The 2,838-nt window shown below is 33.7% G+C and overlaps 1 protein-coding gene across 2 annotated transcripts in view; it reads right to left on the bottom strand.

Moving 5' to 3' along the window:
- Window positions 1-581: 581 nt before the first annotated feature.
- Window positions 582-2,838, bottom strand: part of LOC108628068 (radial spoke head 1 homolog) — a 6,840-nt gene continuing 4,583 nt past the window's right edge. For both annotated transcript variants that reach the window (XM_026816349.1, XM_026816352.1), the window contains one exon: window positions 582-1,193. In XM_026816349.1, coding sequence (XP_026672150.1) covers window positions 1,044-1,193 — 150 coding nt within the window. In that variant the 3' untranslated portion in view covers window positions 582-1,043. The remainder of the gene's footprint in view (window positions 1,194-2,838) is intronic.

Raw genomic sequence — 2,838 nt, 5'->3', positions numbered from 1 at the left:
AAAAAAATATATATATACACATTATATATATTTGTCAATGTTTATTAATATAACAACGTTTCTTCCACTTTCATATTTCTTTGTTTGAATTTTTTCAAAGCAACGTTGTGTCTTCCTGTTTAAGTCCCGTTCAGATATTGTAAATATATCTCGAAACCACCTCTCTCTATCTAGATCTCTTTATACATAAATATAATATATATACGAAATTATGTATATATTACATGCGTTTCCATCGATGAACATAATCTCAAAACGCATACACACGTACATACTCGCTTGCACGCAACAAAAATTTTAAAACGAGAGAGCTTGTGCATTCAACAATTTGTAGGACACGAGAAATCTTCATGACTACGAGGAGGATTTGATCTTTCGAATAAAATCAAGCTAGACTACGATTTATAATTGATACGAGCGTATGCTTAGCTGATATACGAACGCGAGACCCGTGTTCAAATTGTTGCTGGTACTCGTTGTAATAAACGTTCGTAACACGCGTATACACATACTTATATATACGTACATTTGAAACGTTAAGAACTACAACTTTCCAACAAGACCTACGCGTGCCTGTAAAATACATTCTTCTATATTGTCTAATATTATGGGCACATACGCACACTTGTTATTATAATTTCCTAATAAACTGCTTAAAAACATGACGTCTTTTTGCCCAACCATGAAATACTCATACTACATCGTATGTGCAATTATACGCAACGTGTAATCGAATCATATCTTATAAGTTTTGTATTGTATTTATAAATTAGTTTTATATATCTTTATTTTTAATTGTACCAAACGTTTGGCTGCAGTTGTTTCGCAATTCCCTTCCTAATAAAATATTTTGTTAGGCTGTGGCATAATTACATTTATTATTATGAAAAACGAGATGACATTTATTTTTGCAAAGTTTCGATGGTCTCTTTATTATAAAATCAAATTCCAAGTTCGTATAGGTTCATTATCATCTTCTAATAAGTGTACTTACCGCAGAGGGACTACAGGAAGGATACTTTATACTACGTTCATTTCTTTAATTAAATTGCTCCAATAGACGGCATAGGGTAATCGTTATCGTCATAATAGCCAGCGCCTTCACCCTCGTACTCGCCCTCGTACCTCAAGTACTGTTCCGGTACTATTAGCGACTCTTCCGAGCATTTATCAAGCAGAGAATCTACGGACACCTAAAAAAGAAAGATAGAATTTGTTTAGATAAATTCTTATCAATTTACTTTTCCTCACCGTATACTTAAAGAGGTATATTCCGATAGTGGCGCGATTAGACGAAGTGTCAATGTTACCTAGCAAACTGGCCAAAGATAAGTGTTTGTGTCATTTAGTTTTTCGTCCTTTTAAAAAGATCTTTGGGTCTTTCAATATCTTTTAAAAAAATTGGAACTTAAATCTCAAACGTGCTAGTTACTATTTAATGCGATTTTACAGATATATTTAATAACATAAGCGTCGCAAAGTGAAGTAAAATCGTAGTTACAATATTTTAGAGTGTAACTACTTTTATGTCGAGGAAAAGTTGTTCTGAATGAAATAAAGACCAAAGAGTCATAGATTTAAGTTTTACCTTTCCAAAGAGGTACTTGACGACCTGAAAGTTTTTTAATATAAGGACGAAAAATCGAATGATGTCAACTCATATTTTGCACTGCTTTTGCCGGGTTATTCAGGAAATAGAGCAAAAAATGTGAAAAAATTACTGACAAACGTTAGAAAATTCACATGATTACCTTAATTCCATAATTACTATGATGACCGCTGTATAATTGAATTGTTTACGGAATTAAAAAAGCGGATGCGTTACATAAACTATACATGGTAGGAAATCCCGACACGGATATCGTAATTTTAATTAATAAGAAATATACGACTGCGGGTGTCTGTCAGTTTGGAATGCCGGAAGCACTTATCCGGCCGCGAGGAACTAATTTAGTCCGTTTTCCGTGTCTTCTTTCATTTTACGGAAGCACAGTCTCTGACAATCCGAGCGAATTAGTTAAGACCGGATATCGTCAGATAGCTTTCCGATATTTATATCAAACGTATTGAACGTTATACGATCTTTCGAAACTTCTTCCGGTTTTCCATATATTATGCAGTTATAGTGACATAGCAGTTATACTCCGTAATAAATATCATCTAACAGTGAACAGGAGTTATGTGTAAAATACATAGGTCCCTGATGAATTTATTTTTCAAATCATTCAGAATGTTTAAAAGATTTGTACGAATCTTTTGATACAAACGGTTTGCAGTTGCGACTTCATAAATATTTATGGAGATAGGGATATACATATAAGAGATGTGCGAAAAAATGTTGAGAACCCAATGATCAGAACGGAACGGAAGGCGTAGTTAGGTTTTTGAAAATTTCGAATGTTTTCGAAACTGTTTAAATTATGTTATGAACCTTTTTCATAACGTAAGAAACAGAAGAGTTACTTAGGTGACGTCTTTCGGTTGAGACATCCCGTATACTATATGATTTCCGAACCATTCCCGACCCGTCCGAGCATCGGGTTCTCGTATATCTTTACGAAAATCATTATATTTTCAAGACTCAAAAATATTTTTGGAAGTTTGGAACGTTGTTAGAAAGCCCGAACATACTTAAGGATGTATTGGCTATACAGTCAATCCCAAAAGTTTATGCACTTTAGAAACGCATTTTTTAAAAAGAAATCAGACGTCGGAAGGACATTGCTAATAATAAACAACAAAAAAAAATTTTCGATTTTTCCGAGATTTTTCCAAGGGGTACCCCTTCAATTTCTTCCAAATTTTCGTTTTTGGCCAATAACTACCAAACCGTTAGAC

This window comes from Ceratina calcarata, unplaced genomic scaffold (genome assembly GCF_001652005.2).
Source record: "Ceratina calcarata isolate Rehan_Ccalc_2016 unplaced genomic scaffold, ASM165200v1 scaffold127.2, whole genome shotgun sequence".
Lineage (NCBI taxonomy): Eukaryota > Metazoa > Arthropoda > Insecta > Hymenoptera > Apidae > Ceratina > Ceratina calcarata.
This window is presented reverse-complemented; position numbering and strand designations above follow the sequence as displayed.